Here is a 20,482-nt window from a genome sequence, read left to right as displayed (position 1 = left end):
AAAAGAAAACTGGTAAAGTTATTAACATACTGTAGTAAAGGCAGAAAGTAATTAAACAACCACCATGAATCATGTAGCATCATAATGAATTAAAATACATAAACCCCCAATTGTCTCTTTCTGTGAAAAGTTTACTCCTTTTTTTTTTTCATTTCGATTGCACAGGAAGTTGGAATGAGATGATGTGTGCGTGTTTGTGCATGCGCATACATGTGTGTGTGCGTTGAAGACAAATTGACAGAAGAACATGGAAAAACAAGACATTGTCCTGATTTTGGGGATAGTATAGTAGTTCAACTGTTTCTAAACTAGGACAAGAACCAGTGAGCACCGAAGCTCTTCCTGCAGCACATGGGGGCCCAACACGCTCCTGACTCACTTCATGTTTTTCTTAAATTTGTGACCCATCTGTGTGTTTAAAAAAATCTACTTTCTAAGGTCTGGATTCAGAAAACAAACCTTTAAATACATGACCAAACTGTAATTTGGGCATATGAAACTGTCCATGGTCTTAATCTATCCCAAAGACTATGGACACATTAAAAGAAAAAAATAAATCCAGTATTACTGAATGAGCCTGTCTGTGTTTTGTAAAATGTATTTCAGACACAGAAAATGTTAAGCAGAAAGCCTTTTGGTTAATTAATTGTTTAACATTGGTGATAACTCTTTTTGCTGTGGTCCACAATGAAAAAAGACAAAAGTCCACAAATGAACATAGTGAATAGTTAAGTTTTCACAACCCAGAAAAAGAAGACATTAAGGATGAAATAAAATGCTATAAAATACATATAGAGAAGCCCACTGCTTTTGGACCTGTCTTTACCACAATATAAATACTACAGGCCTAGGACAAGACATCCTTTACATTTATGGGCATCCATCAAATTAGATTTAACCTAATGTCTGTACCCAAAACCCTTTTTTGTGGGGGTCAGATATATTTCATTTTAATGCTTAAACTGGAATAAGTATGGTTTCATTTTGAAGGCTAGTATTAAGTACTATGGAGGTGTATTCCACTTCACAATAACTCAAGGTTCAGGTTCAAGGAGTCTTTATTGGCTTTACAGCCAGCAGTAATGAAAACAGTCAATACAACAATCACACAGGAAACAACATCATATAACACACAGGACAGCAATAAATAGAAAAAGCAGATAGGAGTCAATGATTTATTCAGAAAACAAGTTCTGTATAACAGTTTACAGTGCATTGGTTCTACATCGATGTAGACTAAATTAATGGCTTGAGGTCCGTCTGGTTAGTGGGCACTAATTGGGAAAACAGGCAATTTGGTTTACAGTAAGTACAGATGGATTTCAAATACAGAATAAGGCTGTAATCCAATCTTGTATCAACCTCCTTCCAGGAGAATCTTTTGTGCATTACATTAACATTACTGCTGATAGAGCAAATTGTCTGGATGTTTTGCCTCTGACAGGTAATGAAAACCGCCTATTATGATCAATGGTCAGGGTGCGGCCACCAGTGGTTGAACCAGAATTTAGTTTAAGTGCCAATAGCAAACAATAAACCTTATGAAGATCTAAGCAGGGAAAATTTACATCTCACTGTTACAGTCAGTTGACGTTGGGTTTGTGTGGAAAATGTCTTCAAGGATAAGGCTGCTAAAAAAAAACAAAACAAATGTATTTAATAAGATAACCTAATCTGATGACCTGTTCTACCCTGTCAACACAAAGCTCAATGTGTCTTGTGAATTTGGTCACAAGTGTTTCATCATTAAAAAAAAGAGATTAAGCCATTTAATGGAAAATCGTCTGGACACTAAAGAGTCCTCTAACAGGAATAAATTGTAAATTTGGTGGAGAGTTTAATGACTAAGCTTCCCATATATATATTTTTTTTTTTTATTTAATTGACTAAAAATCTAAAAACATGTGCACATAATAATACTAATAAGTATTGTGAATATGATGATGATTAATAATATTATTATTGTTGTTATTTCCCAGTAGGGGGAGACACAGAGGCAACAATCAACGCCCACCCGACGTCAAGCGATATGACGTCATCGGGCCTCCAGGAAGTACAACAACATCAACAATAATTCCTGGTTCAGACGAAGTGTCAGTGTAGTCCAGCAGCGAGGCGGCCAGGCCTCGTTTCCTCTGGTTTTTCGGAGATTCGCTCTCTGTTTTAGGAACTAGTTTGTTCCACGATCTCGGAAAATGTCGTTGTTTGGTAAAATATTTGGAGGAGGGGGAAAAGGAGGAAAGGGACCGAGTCCGCAGGAGGCGATCCAGAAACTCCGAGAAACGGAGGAGATGCTAACGAAGAAACAGGAATTTCTGGAGAAAAAAATTGAGCAGGAGCTGCAGATTGCCAAGAAAAACGGCACGAAAAACAAGCGAGGTGAGACGCCGAGTCGCGCTTTCCTCGTGGTTTCTCCGCTTGACTGCCACATTTCCTACCCAACAACCCGAAGCTAAGTGTTAGCACGTTAGCCAAGTTGGCTAAGTTTGCGGAACCGTCGCAACTGTTGGCAGCGGCATTATCAGGGCTGCGGTGAACTCCCTGAGGAGACGCGTTTGTTCTGCTGAACATTATCTCAGGCCGGTTTTCAGTCAGGTAACCAGTCTTCTCTTTAGCCAACATGCCTCTGCTCAGCCTGTTTTCGGCCATTTAAACACAGATGCAGTCGAAGGTGGGGCAGGCAGATACAGCCGCTGTCAAGTTTTGTCCGATAAAGGCTGACTGCCGACAGATGGGTCAGAGTCTGTGCTGAACTAACGGGTCATTACATAAGCCAAAGATAAAGCCACTTAATCAGTCATTTTGGTTATTATTATTAGTGATTACTAACATGGAACATAATGATTACGTCAACCATCGGACTTTATTCTGATACAATCTGACTGTATATAAGTACAACGTGATCGAAACTTTATTTAAAAGCTTAACCACTTTTACTCCCTCGGGTCAGGACAGTATAGATTGGTCACAGTAAATGTGACTCTGCCCTGATTATAGCACAGATTGCGAAAAGTGGGGAAATTAAGGTGAAGGCATGAAGCAGCTGAACAGGAGACAAATCGTCATGCATCATGAAAAAGCATGACATACACTCACGGTTAAGTAAAGACTGGATACAAAAACACGATATTATGAAGTCTTCTTGCATCGAAGACTGTAGCGGAAAGCCAGAAGGGACACACGTGATCAAACACAGAGAGGCAAATAGAGAGTGACTATATCCTAATTAATACAGCCATGTCCCAGAAGTGGGGAGGCAACAATATACCTTCTCATTCTTTATGTTAAGATTTGGAGTTGGTGTGTTGGGATTTAAATACCTGAGCTGTTGCCGGGAAAATTGAAAGTGATGGGGAATGTTTTTTTGATATTTTACTCTCAGATTAGTGTGAGAGAAGTGGATATATTGGCCTGACTGTGCTGCTGTAATGAAGCTCATGGTGTCATCATAAATAGGAGAGTCTCCTCTGTGACCACAGACATCCAAAGAGTATAATGAGGAAGTGTGTGCTGTAGTTTCTTGTCATTGGTGAGGGTCTTGATTTTGGGCCAAATTTGGACAAAGTATTTTGGGTGGTCACAGATGGCAAGAAACATCAAAACTAAATTTCACCAGTTAACCTGTTAACCAGTTGCTGAGATATTAGTGCTCTCTGTTTCACTGGACAGACTCAACAGTGGACTGATAAATGTCATCACAAAATATAGTTGCTATTATCCATCCATCTTCTACCTCTTTTCCATTTCTGGGTCGCGGGGGGTGCTGGGGCCAATCCCAGGCTACATTCCCGGCATGGGGCAGGGTACACCCTGGACGGGTCGCCAGTCCACCACAGGGCCAACACACAAAGACAAACATAGACGAACAATCATTCACGCTCGCATTCAGACCTATTGACAATTTTGAGTGTAGTTGCTATAATAATGATTAAATATAATTAATTGGTGAAGTTACCAATTAAAGACTGGACTGTAACATATCTAAATTTTGACTTCAAGTAATTCTGTAGATTTATTATTAAAATTTAAATTCTTCTCTGCTATTGCTTTTTTTTTTTCTTGCACCCTCGTGTTACAACAAATTCAAGTTTGTTCAAACTTACTTGACAGGAGTCTGATTCTGAAGTTAGGAGGAGTTACATCTCAGCAAAGGGGTGAAAGTATTGCCCTTGTACTTAGCTTGAATACTGCATTGCATTTGATTATTTACTCCTCCAACCCCAGAAAGGTTGTAAGAATGTGTCAGCTTAGTTTGGTGCCTTCTGACAGCTTCACTTCAACCTATCAGGTGTCTCGGTCAGTGGTTTTGATCATGTTTCAACTGTGGATTTCCTCCCTCATCTGGAACGTTCCAACCACAAACTCTTTATAATTCTGCTACTTGCTGTTCAGTCTGTCCATAACACTGTCACTGAATTGTTAGATAAACATATAAGCATATAAATTCTGAGTCCAGTCACTGGTGGATCACTTGGAGCATCAGATTCAAGCTCCCATGGCATCACTGTAATTTTCAAGGACAAACAAATCCCTGTGATACACAGTTTTATGTCACTCGCTCCTTGATTAGCATTTTTACTTTCTCAGTATCTTTTTGTGACAATCTATTTGTCCAGACTTGTGTTGTCCTCACATTCACTGTCTGTCCCTCCACAGCTGCTCTGCAGGCTTTGAAAAGAAAGAAGCGCTATGAGAAGCAACTGGCTCAGATCGATGGCACGCTGTCGACCATCGAGTTCCAGAGGGAGGCTCTGGAGAATGCCAACACCAACACTGAAGTGCTCAAGAATATGGGCTTTGCTGCCAAGGCTATGAAGTCTGCCCATGAAAATATGTGAGAGAAAACACAAAGTCACTGATTACATTCCTCACAGTTTGTCTGGTTGATCAAACTATTTAACTCAAGAGAGGCTTGCTTTTTGTTTGTTTGTTTGTTTTTTTTAATATATATATATATATATATTTGTATCTCATTGCTTTTTAAATAGCTTCATGAGCTCAGTAGGAGAGTAGAAAAGGTACAGTCCCTTCAAAATCAGTAAAAAAAAAAAAAAAATTATTATGGTGACAAGGTTCTGCTCATAACGACCCATGTACAGTAATACCTCCCTAACCCAAACCCATCAGCTTTGGGTGATGGGTATGAATATGAATATGAATCTGTAATAAAGTTTGAATAATAGAACAAGAAAATTAAAACATATTGACAGTTCCCTGCTTGATGTGCACATGTAACTTATAGATTAATAGACATCAGTAGTTTATTTTGCATTGCTGTGGGTTTTATGCACCAGGCTGCCAAATAATCATTATGTAGGTAAATGATGCTTGGTGCGCTCTGTTTTACTCACATTTATTTGCTCCCCTTGTTGTTTCAGGGATATTGACAAGGTGGATGACCTGATGCAGGACATTACAGAGCAGCAAGAGCTGGCCCAGGAAATCTCAGACGCCATTTCCAAACCTGTTGGGTTTGGAGAGGAGTTTGATGAGGTTTGTGAGAAATTGTTGCAGTCTAATTTTATGATTTGTGAGCTTCATTTGGGGTTTTCTGTGACTTCAGTGTGTAATCCTCATCTGAATTCTGATACTGCTGATTCATTCATTTTGTCAAACTTTTCACTCCCCAAATATCAACACAACAAATATTATTTGTCAACATTTGTGATCATTATTTACCTTTTGGTTCTGTTCGGTTTAACTAATAATTTATCTTTTCAGCTTCACCCTTGAGGTCACCTCACTAGGAAGAACATTGAATTAATTGATTCTTGAGTCTGTTCCCAAGTGGCGTTAAAGCAAAGTCCAATGGTCTTATTCATAGGTTTGCATCAGCGCAGTCCATTGTGTGTAGTCATCCTGGAAAAAAATGAATAGGTTCTTTCTCAGTTCCTCATTCAATTTCACCATCAATGAGAGGTTTTCCTCAAAAAGTATACATACGATTATACCACCTAAAACTTGACATCTGACAACCATACGTTGAAATCTGTGCAAATTAACATGCATGTTAGGTGTTGCATGAATTTGTGTTTAAGCTTGTCTGCAATATTTATTTCTTTGTTTTGAATTTCACAGGATGAGCTGCTGGCAGAGCTGGATGAGCTGGAACAAGAAGAGCTTGACAAAAACCTGCTGGAGATTGGGGGACCAGAGAATGTCCCTCTCCCCAACGTGCCTTCTACTTCATTACCTTCCAGACCTGGTAAGAAACTTTTGAGAAACCTATATTATTACAGAATCTGTTCCTACCTGGCCAAATAATGGTTCTACATTTTGAGAAATATCTTGTCGAGATTTGGTGGAAAGTTTGAAACGATTTAATCTGAAAAAATTCAAATGCAAATGGGAAAGTTGCAAATTTGTTTTGGGTCACTGTGTCATCCCTGGGCCAGGATGACACAGTGACCTAATGAGTAGGACTTGGCTGAAGATAACTATCAAATTGTTTCATTTTTGTCTTTTCACCCTTAAAGCCAAGAAAGAGGAGGACGAGGACGACATGGAAGATCTGCAGCGCTGGGCTATGGAAGCCATATAAACACTGCATCTGCCACATCATACCTTCATCTTAGAGGGAAAAGGAAGGAACAAGGGGGAATGAATGGACTGATAAATTGTTGTATATGAGTGTGTTTGAGGGGATCTGACCATCTACTTTATGTAACACTACAAAAAATGCTGTATTTTCTCTTCGCTCGTCCCCTTCAAGATTAAATCCAGAGAACCCCCTGCTTAATAAAAACAAACCAGTTGAGGGCTTTTATATTGAAGCTCTACCACTGTATTTTGGCAAAGTAACCTAATATTTTTACCCTCAATTTTAATACAGTAATAGCACTTTGTGGCTCCTGTACTGTGTGGGGCTATTTCAGCACCCATCAAGCTCATACTGAAGTGTGATATTTTGCATTCTGTGGTGCAATGTTGTGCTGTTGCCAGATTGGTGTCATGGGTGATGTGGCATTGTTGATGTCACTGGATGAGGTAAATTTTCAAGAGAGCTTAATCCTCAACTATCTGTTCTGACTCATGTATTTACCTGTATTTGTGCCGTTAATCTTGCTGGATATTTTCTTTTCCTTTGTTTTTGTTTATGCCAAAAGTAATAGTCCTTTGCTCCATGTTATTTTGTTAACTGCTCTTGAAAATAGAACAGCTGAGCATGCGCTGGATGAAGAAGCTATGAGCTGTGTTTGCCAGAAACCGAAACTCCTCTTTTGTTTCAGGCTGTGTACTTTTTATAACCAACCCCTGAGCCCCCAACACACACAAAAACACTCCTGTCACTATTTCTGTCACACCCACCCCCACCCCCAACACACTGACACACACACACACACACACACACACACACACTACACAAACACTACACATACTGTCAAAGGCATTCTTCCTAGTGGCTCTCGTTTGGTGTAAATATCCCAGATATGTCTCTTTTTATATACTCTATTTCTGCCGTCATTGAGAGATTCTGTTGAGGTTGTGTGAAGCATGCACCAATGGGCAGTCACTATGTCAGATCACAACACACAGCTAGAAGGAGCAGTTTAAAACCTAACACCTATACCCTGCTCTGTCTGTTTATGTCTTTCTGAAAAGGGTTTTTGTTTTGGATTGTATAATGTAAAAAACAAACAACAAAATGTAATAAACTATTGTCACACGTTATTTGCATCTAGAAGGAGATGGTGGTTTCGAAAAGTTTAAGGTACATTATATTTTCAACATCAGCGTTTTGCAGTTTAAAAACAATTCCTTTGGTTTTTCAGTCATGATGTACATTTTTTACTTAAAAAAAAGAGAAAAACATAACACCAGGACGGATGGACAAGCATGTTTGCGTTTCTCTGTTTTATTTATCCAGATGAGAATATGATTTGCAAAATCATTAAAGGTTTTCAATTCTTCTTTTGTAGTGAAAGTTTTATCTTTTCCCTTTCAGTAATGTGTGATAACAGTGCATTCACAGAATTAACTTCAGAAATATGCACACCCATCTTCGTTTTCATTAAAGCCTGGCTTCAAGTGAAAGACTATATATTTTAGACAGCAACATTTTAAAAAACAATATAAAGCAATTTTAATTAACCTTTTTCTTTGCTGAGATAATACTTATAGGTTTTACGTTCACAGTTTTTTCTATTGTCTTCATTTTTCAGGACAAAGCTAACTGGCAAACCGTTAAGGTCTTTGTTGATGCTTTCACTCTGGCCAATTGTGCTTAAACTGCATGTAAAACCAGTGGGTCGACATCATTGTGCCTAATCAGACCTCTTCTGAATGGTATGAACTAACCTTGAAGTAGTGTTTATTAGACATTTAAACTGTAAAATACAAGGATAAGATGGAACAATAACTGTAATAATTATAATGGTCAGATAAATTATGGGTGAATTTAGGCAAGCCGAGTGTTTTCTGATTGCATAGTGTTTGGGCAGTTATTTAAAGACTTGAAATGGACATATTTAATAACAGTCTGGATTGTGCAACCCTGCTCTTGAACGCTGCTCGACTGCAACACGCTGTCGCGGATTTTTAACGTCTGGAAACGTCGCGCATGCGTACGGCGGCTTCTGCGCTGATGCAAGAGGAATTTTCGGCGCAGCGGTGTGGGACTGAACGAGGGACGAACAAGTAGCCGGATTTTAGACACATCAAGCCGCAAACATGTCAGGAGACGAGGTGAGTCGTCGCGGGCTGTCTAGTCCGGGTCGGTGTGTCGACCTGTTGGCTTAATTTCGGTGAATTGTCGGGAAGGATGGCTGTTGAGGACCGCTTTGGGCCTCGGCGCTACTTCTCCCTTCCCTGCCCTCAGCAGCTCTCACATGGCTAGAGCCGGGCTAACACCGGCCCCACCGGGCCAAAATGACACGAAAACCCCCAATGCACCACAGCAGCACCATGTGTCGCGTCGTGTGGATGATTAAAATCGACAGCCAGCCGCCAATCCGCCTTGTCACCTCCTCTGGTTAATTCCGGTTGAAGAAATGAATTGCGCTAGCTAGCTAATTAGCTAGCATTAGCTGGCCGTTGGCTGAGCTGCGGCGCTGGTGGTTGGTTATTCACTAGCTGAAACAAAAAGCCGAAAGGTTGGACGTGTCCCTTTTTATTTTAGATAATCGTATTTATTCTACAGCATAGAGTTGACAGAAACATTTGTATGGTCATTTGTATTGGTAGAAAACATGGCGACATTTAATTTCCCCTCCGCTACACCGTTAAATCAATTAAATGTGTTACTGTGGATGAATAAATTAGCTTTCATGAAAGTGACGACAAAAAGACAGTCCGTTTGATTCAGCCACAGCAAATATAATGAATCCGAAATGACATCTGTTAGCTGATGTGTCAGCAGTCGTTACACCCAGGACGGGCATCTTAATACTGTAATATGAAGTGTACTGTCACATTAATGCCTTTAATGCTCGTGTTTCTCAGTGTTTGGCTGGCGTCTGTGTCGCGACTCCATCAATGTTAAATACCATTCAATGTATAGTTTCCCTCATCATCCCTCAGGAAAATGTCCTGCAGCTTTCTCATTCCAAATTGAAATGTTCACATTGCTTGTTATCCCAGATTTTAGTTGTAACCAAAGATAGAGCGATATAGATTATTGGGTAAATGATATTATTGTCTAAGTTTCGGTGTGACTTCAGTTTAGGGTCTTAGTTGGATTTTATGTTACATCATGTTTTAAATGTAATTGAAGGTGGAAATATCAAGGATGCAATCTGGTAATACACACTAAGTAAATTGGTTTGTTAGAGCAATAATATATCTTGAGAAGATCTGATGTGTGAAAACAACAGATGAAGTTGGGAAAGCTTACGTCCAGTTAGACTTGCAATTCAAAAATTTCACTCCGTGTTTTTCCGGTTGTCAGTGAGATCAAGTTTAAGACCAGTTGATTGTGTCAGAAAGTCAGGCAGCCACATTGAACTGCAACTTTGAGATTGTCTACAAGGTTATTTAATTACCAATTATTTCTTATACAGGCTTCATTTCGTGCTCTTGATGTCAGCAAAAAACAAACTCTTTTGTGTTCATTCTTCCGTCAGATGATTTTTGATCCCAACATGACCAAGAAGAAGAAGAAGAAGAAGAAGCCCTTCATGGTGGATGAGGATGGAGGGGAAGGGATGGGAGGAGAAGAGGCTAAAGAGGTGGAAGCAAAAGAGGCAGAACCAGAGACTGGAGATGACAAAGAGATAGATCTGGATGAGGATGAAGGCAGGAAGAAAGGTTTGAATAACGATGGTTTTCACCAAAAGCACACATTTAAACCTGAAGGTTGAAGGCATTTCTTCTTGGGAGTTTACTTCGCTACTGAAATCTAAGTTGGGGCTAATCTGGGTTTGTTTAATCATCTCTAGAGCCCTCAGATGATTTGAATGATCTGAATTTTTTCAACCAAAAGAAAAAAAAGAAGAAACCCAAGAAAGTGTTTGATAATGACGTCGAAGAAGGATTAAAGGTCAGTGTCTGTTTACCATTACTCTCCTTTTTTGTTTTGAACCTCAATCAATCCACTTCTCTGTGCTGAACTCTGCTCTTCATTGGTCCAACCTAGGAGCTGAAAATCGAAGGAGAACAGACAGAGACTCTTGAAGAAGACAACCTGGACTTGGTACTTCCCACCAAAAAGAAAAAAACAAAGAAAGTAGACTTTGATGAGGGAGAGCCATTGGAGAAGGATGATGGTGAGAATTAACACCTCCTCTTTAATATAGTAAACTAATAAAAGACCTGTGATAACATTGTGTGATCTATTTCCAGCGTTGGAAGATGATGAGGGGAAGAACAACGATGGAATTTCATTCAGTTCTTCCACAGGACCAGCCTGGGCCGGCTCAGAAAGAGACTACACTTATGATGAGGTAAGCCACCTCTATCCCCCTCACTCTCTCACACACACGCACAACACACAGTTGTTTGTTTGTTTTTTTTACCAAGTTTATACTCCATAAAATGATACCAATACAAGTCTATCCTTAAGCTTTACCTGCTAAGCTTTATCATATTATTGTCACTGGGTCTTATACTTCTAGAGGAGAGAAAATAAATAAGTGTGTGTGTGTATATATTCATGATTTAGCTTAGAAATATTTGAATAAAGATACTCCCTGTAACTTTTCTGAGAATCATTACACTTAATCATTACATTTAAAATATTTTTTTCATTATTTTAATGCTTGTCTCTAGGTAAATTTAAAATAGGCATGTCTAAAAGATTTTCATTTCTTTCCTGTGTCAATTCCTCATACAGATTTAGAATCTGATCTGTACCTGGCAATAGCATGAAATTACACCAATCTCAAGTTAGACAAATAGTAGTAGGAGTTTCTAAATCCGTTATAAACGTCAGGGTTATCAGGTCACAGGTCTTAACATGGTTTTTGTACTCCTGAAATACTGATGCCCTCTTTAATGTCCATATGCAGATATTGCTATGTGTTCCATACAGATAAAAAAAGGCCACAATTAAAACATCTTTGGGAATTTATCCTGATGTAAAGGCTGTCAACTTCTGGTGGCAAAACTCATTGTGGCATCTTTGTGTCAGCTCCTGAACCGAGTCTTCAATATCATGAGGGAGAAGAACCCAGACATGGTGGCTGGAGAGAAGAGGAAGTTTGTGATGAAGCCCCCTCAGGTGGTCCGAGTGGGAACCAAGAAAACCTCCTTTGTCAACTTCACCGACATCTGCAAACTGTGAGTGTTCCGCCTTCTTACTAACCTAAACTGTTCCTGTCGTCTCAACTAGGGAAGACCAATCTGGACAAAAGATCAAATTGTAATTATCTTAAGAAAATGATCCACAATCTGAATTTAGTTGAGCCTGTGATCATAGGACTGGCTGTGGCTGTTTTTACCTGGACTTAAAGTCTGTCACTTCAACTCAAAGGCTCAATTCACAAATTAGTTATTTCTGTACATGAATGAGTCTTGAATACGACCCCAAGATCTCATGAAATTGTTTGAATAAAGCATTTAATTAAAAAAAAAATCTAAATACAACACATTTTTAATAATGGTTTTTTTCTGGAAACTATATGCCAAAGAAAGACTGACGGATGTAAAGTATTCATAGTTAACCTTTATTTATTTATATATATATATATATATATATATATATATATATATATATATATATATATATATATATATATATATATATATATATAGTTTGACTAAAACCAACTCAGCCCTTGTCACATCATATAAAATTTTTGTTGTGCAGTTACTTCAAAGCACTTTACAGATAATGTATATGTATCAATCACACAGTTCTTTTTTGTAAACTATGATGATGGAATTTCTGGGTCATGTTCTTCATCACAGGTTGCATCGTCAACCTAAACATCTCCTCGCTTTCCTGTTGGCTGAGCTGGGAACAAGGTATGTCTTGAGAGAGAGAGAGAGAGAGAGAGAGAGAGATATATATATATATATATATATATATATATATATAGTACATTTTCACACATCACAAATGAAAGGGAATATCTCTGTGTTCATGTTATGAAAGTTGGATTTCTGCTCATTTTCTCTTCACAGTGGTTCCATAGATGGAAATAACCAGCTTGTGATCAAAGGCAGATTTCAACAGAAACAGATAGAAAATGTGTTGAGAAGATATATCAGTAAGTTGGACCTATTATTTGTAGCTGCCTCTGTCTTTTTTTTTTTTTTTTAACAAATAAATGCTAGGTTTGGTTTTGACAATCCATTTCCAAGATGCATGCTGTCAGATTTCACTTTTATTCTAAGATGATTTTCTTTCACTTTATCAAGATGTGTATATGCAACTTGAGCAGACACAGCTATCACATTGAAATTACATCACTTTGAGTCAGTGTAATTTATTGTCTAAAAACATAAAATCTGCAATTGAAACATAAGTCACAGCTCCTACACAATTTAATATTTGAATATGACCACACTGCTGTGTAAGAAGTCAGTCACAAATTACACTGACAAACAGTTGATTGATGCCCTCTAAGTATTTTTCTAAATTTTAAATGTCAGACTCTGTACAGAGTTCTGCTACACAGTTTTAAAGCATTTCACAAAGCGTTGTGTTGAAGGAATATGCAGTGTCCTCCTCTATATACTGTACTGCAGTACTAATAACTGTCCTTTCACTTGCAGAGGAATATGTGACGTGTCATACCTGCCGCTCCCCAGAGACGATCTTGCAGAAAGACACTCGCCTCTATTTCCTGCAGTGTGAGACGTGCCACTCCCGCTGTTCTGTCGCCAGCATCAAGACCGGCTTCCAGGCTGTGACGGGCAAGAGGGCGCAGCTCCGCGCCAAAGCCAACTAAAGGCCACCGAATCGGGGGTTCCCCTCTTCTCTCGGCCTCCCCTTTCCCCTTCAGAAGGGCTGAAGCTGGGGTTGGATGCCCCCTTGATTTGCTAAAAGGACTCTCTGAATCGAACTGCGGGAGGGTTTGGCTGTTGCTTAGTTGTGTTGTAGCCTGACCAGGCAGGGAGTGAGAGAGTATATAAAGCTGACATATGGGGTTCAGACACTCAAAGCAGATGATGTGTACCACATACACTGTTGGATGCATTTGATTTGTTGTCTCGCTGACAGACCCTCCACCTCCTAGATTTTTGGTTTTGTTTTTTGTTTGTTTTTTTGTTTTTGGGCCATGATTCTTGGTTCTTGGAAGAAAACCCTGACATTGCTTGAATCCTTCTACATTCATTCCTCTCCCACTTTACATACATCAGACATAAGTACTTTGAACAAAGTATCAACTTCTCCATGCAAGCAGCCAAATTGTAGTTGAGCTAAACTGATCTACACTAACAGAGCGTAGATGCTTTAATTGTTACTTTGTGACTTCTTCATTCTTGAGCTCAACATTGCTTATACGGATTGGTTGTGTACCTGTTTCTGGCTTTGCCCGAAATCATAAAACGGTCACTCCTGAACCTTATGCTACGTTATGCCCAGCTTATCAAAGATGAAAATCAAAGTCACAGGCCTTGGAATACATAGGGAAAGATATCCATCTGCTTATCCAGGGTCGGGTCGCAGGGTATAGAAAGATGTCACTTTTAATCTGTCTGTGACAGGGCTCCTAACACAGATCGTTTTATGATGATGACCATGAAGTTAAATTAATAAGGGTTAAGGAAGGGGAAAACGCATTCTAACTGAAGAAATTATCTTTTGTGTGAGACAACCTGAAATGACAGTGCTCCTGTGAGTGCTAATGAGGCATTTATGAACAGTTGTGTTCTAAAGTTTAAACAGCTACTGGGCTGGCATGTCAGTCTCTCTTACAGGTCATTATTTTCAAATGTGATTCAAGAACTTCACAACATAAGCAAGCCAGGAAATGAAGATGAAGTCTCTCCAATGATACTGGATTTATATTGGTTCTGTAATGATTGGAAAAGAAAGTGAATAACAAGGTCTGGCTCATTTTAAAACCTGGTTTTTACAAAAATAAAATGTACTCTCTCTCTCCAATTCTGCACTCTATGAATTTGCATTGTTAACTTTCTTTTCTACATAAAACAACTGGCGAAGATCCATCTAGTAAAACTCTAAAATGTAATTAGCAGTACTAAATATTTGGTTTCAAAACTGAATCGACATACAACTAAAACATCTTGAGGTAGTTTGCTCTTTGATAACTGACTATCGCACAGCAGATTTATTTCCTATCTGATGAGTATTTACAGCAGCAAGATGGCCAAAATCACAGCTGGCATGTTGATCCAATTATCTATACTTGACTTTTATTAAAATTAATTAATTGTAACTTAATGTCTATAGTTTTAATGATAATCTAAACTCATCAATAGTTTCTATATTATCTTTATAAATGGAACTCTTGCATATTATTTTTTTCCAGGAAAATCCAGCCATATTACAGGGAAAATGACAGTGATCGGAAGGGCTGGATCTCCAACCACAAAGAGGCCACCCCATGTTATTAGTCTCACAACTGTTTGCACCACCTAGATAGAATTTCAGCTATGAAGTGTCTTCCCATAATCATGTCGACATTAAACCTAATTTTAACATCTTCATTGGAACAGAACAGAAAACCTTGACCGATGTAGTGCTACTTCAAAGGAAACTGCTGTCTTCGTTTTTTTTAATTAAGAAAACTAAAAAATATTTGTTGGGTAAACGAAGCAGTAGTCAACTTGATGGAGGAACTTTTACGCTGAAATCCCAGACCGGAAAAGGCCGACAGCGTGCTAAACGCTGATTGGCCGGTGCGCCGCGGTCTTGAGTGTCGTCGCCGAGGGGCTAACTGTGGTAGCCTCATAGCCAGCTGCTGCTCGGTATCAGTCCGTAACGGAGATCAGTCTTCAGCAACATTAACCACGAAAAACATGCCTCGGGTTTACATTGGAAGACTGAGCTACCATGTCCGCGAAAAAGACATTCAGCGGTTTTTCAGCGGATATGGGAAACTCATGGAAATCGACTTAAAAAACGGGTGAGTTTCGGCGGAGGGCTAACGCTGGCTAGCACCGAAGTGAAACCCCTCATGTTAACGACGCCAAAGTCGACACAGTAATACAATTTTATTTCTTCATTCGAGCTGGCTTGTTAGGCTTACTGTGTAAGTCTGTTTTTTTCACACGTGAGGTTTGCCACTACTTAAAATATTCTTTCTTTTTTGAACTTCGGTTTCGCCCGTGTGGCAAATGTCGCATGGCCAACATGGCGTCTTTGTGTTTGTTAAAGCGCGCCGCTAGCAGGCCCAGCTAACGCCACCTAGCCAGTTAGCTCGCAGCGTGTTACCTGGACGTGGCTGCAGCTCGTCTGCTGGTAAATTAAACCTTGTCTGCATATAAACTGTTTACTTTTATCCACCAGGTATGGATTCGTGGAGTTCGAGGATAACCGGGATGCGGATGACGCGGTGTATGAGCTGAACGGGAAGGAGCTGTGTGGGGAGCGGGTGATCGTCGAGCATGCCCGGGGTCCACGGCGAGACCGAGATGGCTACGGTGGGGGTTACTGGGGTGGTGGGCGCAGTAAGTGCAGTCTATTACAAGATACCCTCTCTTCCCCCTCCCCTTGGGGTGAGGTGTCGATTTTGGACTGCACTAAGAGCTGTTTTGTTGATTCGTACTGACGCTGTTTCCAGGCTTACAGCTCAGGTTTACAGATATTGACCTTTTCAGTGGAATTATGTCAGGTAAACTCAGGTAAACGATTTGTAGCTGAGCAAGCCTTGAATCCCGTTTTACTGTGATGCGTGAGTGCACCATTATTATGTCTCAGGTACAATGTGTTTTATAATTATCCATATATGTTGTGCTTATATACTTCCAGTATTTTCACATATGTACTAGCATGAATACACGGAGAAGTTAGAACAAGGACTTATCTAAATTCTTCCTGTTCAGGGAATCCAGTTAAACCCCCCCCCTCTCCCAATCTACTGCGCAGTCGTTCTCAGTTTCATCAAGGGTAGGTGACCTGCAGGTTTTTGCTCCTCCCTGGTGAGCCATACTTGACTGGTCGGTGGTTCATTGTTGGGAACGAACAAAAAGTTGCAGCGCCACAGCAAAACTCTGTCTAGGCTATAGAGTTGGCAATAGCTAAGGTATCTTGAGAGCATTGAAAGTGAGGATTTGTTATTAAGGTATGCAAAGGGCTCTCGGATTCTAATTGTCTTGGCGAGCCATTTCTTGATGGTCTAAATATCCCAAGTTGTTTGCACCACACAGGAGAGCTAGTCACAGATAATCAGTTCAAACTTAGCAAGTGTAATTATCACTGAAATCATTAAGATTAGACATTTTCTTGTGAAATGTGTATTTTGAACGTTGGTACATATATTTTTATATTAAACATTAACAAAAGTCCTTGATGTTTCAATTTGAAAGAGTCCAGTTGCGGGCTGAGGCTGAGAGTCCATTGAGGCTAAAGATGACTGGCTAAGATGACTGCCTGTCCCGTTTGGCCTTGGCTTTCACCTTACAATGTGTGTGTGACCTTTGCCCCCCCCTTGATCCTTGGCTGACCTAACCGGAAGCCATGATGACAGCAGCCTTTTGCCAATAGACCAGGGGCGATGGTGAGGATTGCCATTGGTTTTTATGTTGACAGCAAACATAAGTGGAACGGCTCTTGTAAAGAACTTACAATCAAAAGAAATGTTGTAAGTGGAAAAACTGGTAAACAACAAAATTTCAGACTTGACATCTGGTCAAACAGAAAAATACCATAACACTATGTGTTTCTTGACACCGTTCTTTCTCAATTTGATCGAACAGTGTCCTTGACTGCAACCTACGTGGATGCTTCCTGTCTGTTTGTGTTACAGGGTTCAGAGGTCTCGAAAGAACATCACTGTCCATTTGTTTATGCAACTAAAGCATCACAATGTGATGTACTAAAGTAAGACAGGCTTTCTGTTGCCCGAAACAGATGCGGTGGTGTTCTTTGCTGCAGAGAACAACTTGAAATTGCTGAACAATACAAACTTTAAAGAGCCCATGTAGTGGCTCATAGATCACTTATGGGAAGCTCTTGTGTTTGAAAATGGGATGAGAGGGACTTCTTTCATAGTTAAGTTCAAATTTTTATCCCCATGGACTTTTATCAGTGCCTTGTGTTCATCCAGCAGTGATTTGTGTCTTGGCCATTTTAGTCGTTTCTAACTTTGCTTGTGTGCTGTTGTTTTTAAAGGTAGTGGTTACAGCAGCCGGAGCCGCTCTGGCAGAGATAAGTATGGACCCCCAGTCCGTACTGAGTACCGACTCATTGTGGAGAACTTGTCCAGCCGCTGCAGTTGGCAGGACCTCAAGGTACATGTGTTAGCATGACCAGTTGTGGGGTTTTTTTCCCCATTCAGTCCCTCCAGGATCTTGCAGCTTTTTTGATAATTTTTGCAATTCAAAAGGCTTGTTTTTGTATCATAACACCTAAACACCATAACACACTCTTTTTCCTGTTTGCCCTCATGCTGCCCATCAGGACTTCATGCGTCAGGCTGGGGAGGTCACCTACGCTGATGCCCATAAGGAGCGCACCAATGAGGGTGTGATCGAGTTCCGGACTCACTCAGACATGAAGAGGGCACTGGACAAACTGGATGGGACAGACATTAATGGGCGGAAGATTCGTCTGGTTGAGGACCGACCTCGCAGACGAAGATCCTACTCTGGCAGCCGTTCCAGGTTGGATTCCAACCCTGTAAAAATCCTTGAACCTTAAATGTACTGCTTTGCAGTGCACACAATGACTTGTTTTTGCTGCTAAGCTCAAAACCAAAAACTGGCTGTATGTCTGTTTTTAAGTCTGCGCTGTCATCCTCAGATCTCGTAGCCGCCGTCGTTCTCGCAGCAGGAGCCGGAGGAGCCATCGGAGTAGAAGTTCCCGGAGCCGCTCCAGATCCCACTCCAGGTGAGCAAGTGCACAATCCTGGGAAATTGAGTGTAAAATAGCCAGTAAGTGAAGTTAACATGACTTCTTCCTACAGATCTCGATCCCGTAGCAACAAGAGGCGTCGTCATTCCCGTTCCAGATCTGAAAGGAAGTCTCGCTCCAAGTCAGGAGACAGCAAATCGCGTTCTCGCAATCGCAGGTCACGTTCTCGATCCCACAAGTCCAAATCGCGGTCACGCTCCCGCAAATCTCGATCCCATTCAGCTGATCGGAAATCTAAGTCCCGTTCAAAGAGCCGCTCTAAGGTAAAGTCGGAGCGTGATTCACGTAGTCGGTCTAAGGAGATGTCAGGTGAAAAGAAGTCCCGCAGTCGCTCCCTTTCTCCAGTAGAGAACGGAAAGGAGGAGCATCCTGTCAAATCTGCCTCCCGCTCCCCATCCCCACAGGAAGACGACCGCAGGTCCAAGTCAAGGGAGAAACGCTCAGCTTCCCGCTCAAGATCTGGCTCACGGTCTAGATCTGCTTCTCAGGATTAGTGGATTTGGATAGATGATGCGTTTCTCTTGTTGAGCTTGAGCCCTCTGCTGTACATAATGAGCAGTGTTGTCATAACGGTGTATGCTTCCTGATTTGTCTACTTTTCTCCTTCAACTGTGCACTTGCCCATAGTTTTATTAGAGGATACACGTTTGTGTAGGGCTATTTTTGGATTCACTTGGGTCTCTGAATCATCTTCCCAAAAACTCAATTTCTTTATACCAGTCTGTTTTAAAATGAAGCGCTGTGAATATCTTGGTGCAGATTACGTTTGTCTTCATTGGACTTTAACATCTCTGTTTGCAACAGATGTTCTCCTGATTCCATCTACCAATAATATAGCAGGCCATAACTGTTTTCAGTCATACTCCTTCCAAATGCATGGTTGTGGGAGAAAAGTAGCGCATGGCTGTAGCATTGGAGTGGTTTCCCTTTTGATCTGCAGTCTCTCGCTGTTTGAGGAACGTTCTTCCTTGGTGTTGTCCTGCGGGACTCAGAAATGCAAGAACTTGTACTGCAGAGCTGCATATTTACAGGAAAATGAAAAGGGTTTGTACTTCATGTTTGAACAACTACATTGTAGGCAAATTACTATTACAATGGTTCTTTTTTTAACCCCTTGTACATAGACCTTGTGATCATCATTTAAAGCTGATTTGCTGCCCCTTTTCTCCAATTGTGTTTGGAGGACATTTTTTTTTCCTCTTTATTAATTTTGGCCATCTTCAGTTAAGACCTGAAAGGTTTCAAATGCCGTTTCCTGGAATTTCCTGCTTTGTTCTAATTGCAGTCTTGAGTCCTTTTCAAGTAGTTTAAAGGGTTAAGGGTTCTGTCAAGCCTTTGCTTATTTAAAGAGTGCAGCTTGTACTGGAGTTACTTTTTTTTTTTTTTTTTTGTACTGAAGGTACATTTGTTGAAATCTATAGAGGCTCTTCTTGTGGGTTTATAACACCACCAGTCATCAGACTTGACTGATTACAAACCCTCTATCCATGTTGTGGAACACATTTCCTTTTTTTTTTTTTTTTTTTTTTTTCTCAATTCACACGAGCTAACAGAAAATGACCTTTTTTATTGTATGTTCAAATAAAGATCTTGATGAAAAATGTCGATGTGGGGTGTTTTTTGTTTTAGGTTTTTCAAAAACCCTGACTGCAGTATCGACGTGACCTATATCCTGCTAATTATATAATAAAAGCTGTTGAAGGGAAGCTTCCCTGTCGGCACATTGACACACACACACGGAGCAGGGACGGGCGGCGGCTCAGCGGACCTCCGTGCTGTCGACGGTACCGGATTTCTTTTCACATATCGACCATTACCGAAAGTGGAGCGGCTGCACAGAAGTCTTCGGCTTTATATTATAGTCAGCGAGCGGTGACTGTACTGTGGCTGCGCGCATGCGCACTGGGAGTCCCGGAGCCGCAGGAGATCAGAGCTGGTAAGACCAAAATCCAGTTCCGAATTGATCTGCAACCAACAATTTATTTCACATTTCTCAATTCGCAGGAGACATGCAGTATCTTTTAACCACACAGGTTTTAAAGGGACAAGTGTCAGTAT

General features: G+C 40.4%; 3 protein-coding genes across 6 annotated transcripts; all 3 read left to right on the top strand.

Moving 5' to 3' along the window:
- The first annotated feature begins 2,045 nt into the window (after positions 1-2,045).
- LOC115046239 (charged multivesicular body protein 4b) lies at positions 2,046-7,911 on the top strand. Its single transcript, XM_029506483.1, has 5 exons — positions 2,046-2,379; positions 4,657-4,834; positions 5,379-5,493; positions 6,079-6,205; positions 6,477-7,911. The coding sequence occupies exons 1-5, from the start codon at positions 2,196-2,198 to the stop codon at positions 6,539-6,541; spliced, it is 669 nt and encodes a 222-aa protein (XP_029362343.1). The 5' UTR covers positions 2,046-2,195; the 3' UTR covers positions 6,542-7,911.
- Positions 7,912-8,569: 658 nt separating this feature from the next.
- Positions 8,570-14,491, top strand: eif2s2 (eukaryotic translation initiation factor 2, subunit 2 beta). Of its 2 annotated transcripts, XM_029506609.1 has the most exons (9): positions 8,570-8,685; positions 10,062-10,245; positions 10,377-10,477; positions 10,574-10,703; positions 10,780-10,880; positions 11,567-11,715; positions 12,346-12,402; positions 12,562-12,647; positions 13,156-14,491. In XM_029506609.1, exons 1-9 carry the CDS (start codon positions 8,671-8,673, stop codon positions 13,329-13,331), a joined length of 999 nt encoding a protein of 332 aa, XP_029362469.1. In that variant the 5' UTR covers positions 8,570-8,670; the 3' UTR covers positions 13,332-14,491. The 2 variants fall into 2 exon arrangements, with proteins under 2 accessions (XP_029362469.1, XP_029362470.1); XM_029506610.1 differs by lacking the exon at positions 12,346-12,402.
- A 785-nt stretch (positions 14,492-15,276) lies between these two features.
- On the top strand, positions 15,277-19,947 carry LOC115046692 (serine/arginine-rich splicing factor 6-like). Of its 3 annotated transcripts, XM_029507218.1 has the most exons (7): positions 15,277-15,476; positions 15,860-16,015; positions 17,688-17,802; positions 17,972-18,174; positions 18,314-18,400; positions 18,477-18,687; positions 18,745-19,947. In XM_029507218.1, exons 1-7 carry the CDS (start codon positions 15,370-15,372, stop codon positions 18,916-18,918), a joined length of 1,053 nt encoding a protein of 350 aa, XP_029363078.1. In that variant the 5' UTR covers positions 15,277-15,369; the 3' UTR covers positions 18,919-19,947. The 3 variants fall into 3 exon arrangements, with proteins under 3 accessions (XP_029363078.1, XP_029363077.1, XP_029363076.1); XM_029507217.1 differs by having other exon boundaries at positions 15,860-15,993; positions 17,684-17,802; positions 18,477-19,947; XM_029507216.1 differs by having other exon boundaries at positions 15,860-16,020; positions 17,684-17,802; positions 18,477-19,947.
- Positions 19,948-20,482: the final 535 nt, after the last annotated feature.

Source organism: Echeneis naucrates, chromosome 7, assembly GCF_900963305.1.
Source record: "Echeneis naucrates chromosome 7, fEcheNa1.1, whole genome shotgun sequence".
Classification (NCBI taxonomy): domain Eukaryota; kingdom Metazoa; phylum Chordata; class Actinopteri; order Carangiformes; family Echeneidae; genus Echeneis; species Echeneis naucrates.
Note: the sequence above shows the minus strand (reverse complement) of the source record. Positions and strands in the feature narration are given on the sequence as shown.

Coding starts and splice junctions, on each gene's coding strand:
- eif2s2 (XM_029506609.1), top strand. Junction 10,881..11,566: donor GAGACTACACTTATGATGAG/GTAAGCCACCTC, acceptor TCTTTGTGTCAG/CTCCTGAACCGAGTCTTCAA. Junction 12,648..13,155: donor TGTGTTGAGAAGATATATCA/GTAAGTTGGACC, acceptor TTTCACTTGCAG/AGGAATATGTGACGTGTCAT.
- LOC115046692 (XM_029507216.1), top strand. CDS start 15,370: ATGCCTCGGGTTTACATTGGAAGACTGAGCTACCATGTCCGCGAAAAA. Junction 16,021..17,683: donor TTACTGGGGTGGTGGGCGCA/GTAAGTGCAGTC, acceptor TTGTTTTTAAAG/GTAGTGGTTACAGCAGCCGG. Junction 18,175..18,313: donor TACTCTGGCAGCCGTTCCAG/GTTGGATTCCAA, acceptor TGTCATCCTCAG/ATCTCGTAGCCGCCGTCGTT.
- LOC115046239 (XM_029506483.1), top strand. CDS start 2,196: ATGTCGTTGTTTGGTAAAATATTTGGAGGAGGGGGAAAAGGAGGAAAG. Junction 4,835..5,378: donor AAGTCTGCCCATGAAAATAT/GTGAGAGAAAAC, acceptor TTGTTGTTTCAG/GGATATTGACAAGGTGGATG. Junction 5,494..6,078: donor TTGGAGAGGAGTTTGATGAG/GTTTGTGAGAAA, acceptor TGAATTTCACAG/GATGAGCTGCTGGCAGAGCT.